The sequence below is a fragment of the Penaeus monodon genome, chromosome 28, assembly GCF_015228065.2.
Source record: "Penaeus monodon isolate SGIC_2016 chromosome 28, NSTDA_Pmon_1, whole genome shotgun sequence".
NCBI lineage: Eukaryota > Metazoa > Arthropoda > Malacostraca > Decapoda > Penaeidae > Penaeus > Penaeus monodon.
Genome location: NC_051413.1, coordinates 5,500,293 through 5,501,871, shown reverse-complemented (window position 1 = coordinate 5,501,871; position 1,579 = coordinate 5,500,293). Strand labels below are relative to the sequence as shown.

The 1,579-nt window shown below is 35.0% G+C and overlaps 1 protein-coding gene across 1 annotated transcript in view; it reads left to right on the top strand.

The window, feature by feature from the left end:
- Nucleotides 1-1,579, top strand: part of LOC119591319 (SH3 domain-containing protein C23A1.17-like) — a gene marked incomplete at its 5' end in the record, with an annotated part of 6,456 nt that overhangs the window by 2,316 nt on the left and 2,561 nt on the right. The window contains 1 exon segment of the mRNA XM_037940048.1: nt 519-657. Coding sequence (XP_037795976.1) covers nt 519-657 — 139 coding nt within the window.

Here is a 1,579-nt window from a genome sequence, read left to right as displayed (position 1 = left end):
TTTATTCACATTTGTTTTCTCCTTTGTATAAAAAAGAAAAAGTTACAAGTTCATACAAACACTACCACATTTGAAACCGCTTTGTGAAGTCAGTCACAGAACTCCTCCTCCTGATTCCCCGTCTCCCTTCCTCCTAACCATGCAAACTAACTGGTTTGTGGCGTCTGCTCTGGCCTCTGTTTTAACATTGAGTTGCTCTCTTTGCTTTTGCTTTAGTGCCATCCTTTCCATGGAATGAAGAGGTTTTGCTTGTTTTAACATCAGATTACAGTGATTAAGGAGACAGATGGCAGAAGCATTAACATTTATTATACTTGATACATTTGTTCTCTTGCTGTTTGGTGCTTGGACTAATCCTGGTTTTGGCATTCTACTAATAATACTAGATATAAATCAGCCTTACTTGTCATTTATAAATAGATTGAAATTTAAAAATAAGATTGTGAATATAAACTTGTAACATTTATAATGTTGTGTTTTTTGTAGCAACTGCCTAATTATAGTTATCACCTGTTTAGCTCCAGCTGCAGCCCCACAAGAGGAAGTTGAAGTACAGCCTCCAGCACTCATTGTGCCATTACCACCACCAGCATCCCAGGGAGAAGAGGTCGTGGCCAGCGAACCCACTGCGGCCCCTGATATTGGCATTGCTGTGAAGTAAGTGCAAAGAGTTCTTATTTGTGTAGAGGAAGTATTACTGTGAACTTGTTTGTTTTGTTAAAAGTTCATTAGGATTCTGTATACTATCTTGGTGACTGGTGCTTTTGAAGTTGCAGTTATATACTTATTTTTGTGATGATATTAGTTGAATTTGGTTTCAAGTGAATACTCTAGACCTGTACTATCACCTATGTGTAAAGTATTAGTTTTAATCTGGAAACTGTGGAATTGAAAAATCTGATCATCCTCATGGTGCAATGAATAGCAAGAAAGGAAAGTTCTATAATACCTCTTTTCTACTTTGAAATACAAGATATTTATAGTGTGTCAAAGAATGAAGTAAGAAAAACATTGTTCCAAACTTCAAATCTTTAAATCCATTGCCTGAAACTTCAAACCTTTAAACCATTATTTAGCTGTATGTAGCTCTACTTGAAGGTTGAAGGAATGCAACCTTTTTTGGTCTCTCAACTCTGTGGTAAATGTTGCAGTCACCCCAGACCAGTAGATGCTATATATTGCAGCTATTAGGTTTAAGTTTATTGTATCTACTATAAAAAAAAATGTTGATACAATTAACTTTTGTTCTTAGACAAATCGTTGATAGAGATCAGACTGTAAGTGGTCAGTTGTGATTAGATGGCAGTTTTCATGGGAATATTATAAAGAAATTTGTTAGAATATTGTAGACTTACAAAATTAATCTTTGGGATGAGATTTCAATTGCAGAACTACTAGGCTTAATTCTCATTTTGGACAGATTTCACATGTGGTGTGGTGGCAGGATTGCTTTACTTGATATATGATAGATCAGGAAGAACAGTAAAACCATTTTATTGTTATAAATACAAATTACCTATGTGCATGTCATTTCAACTAATGCAAATACAGGTGCTTTATATATTTTTGATGGGTAGGA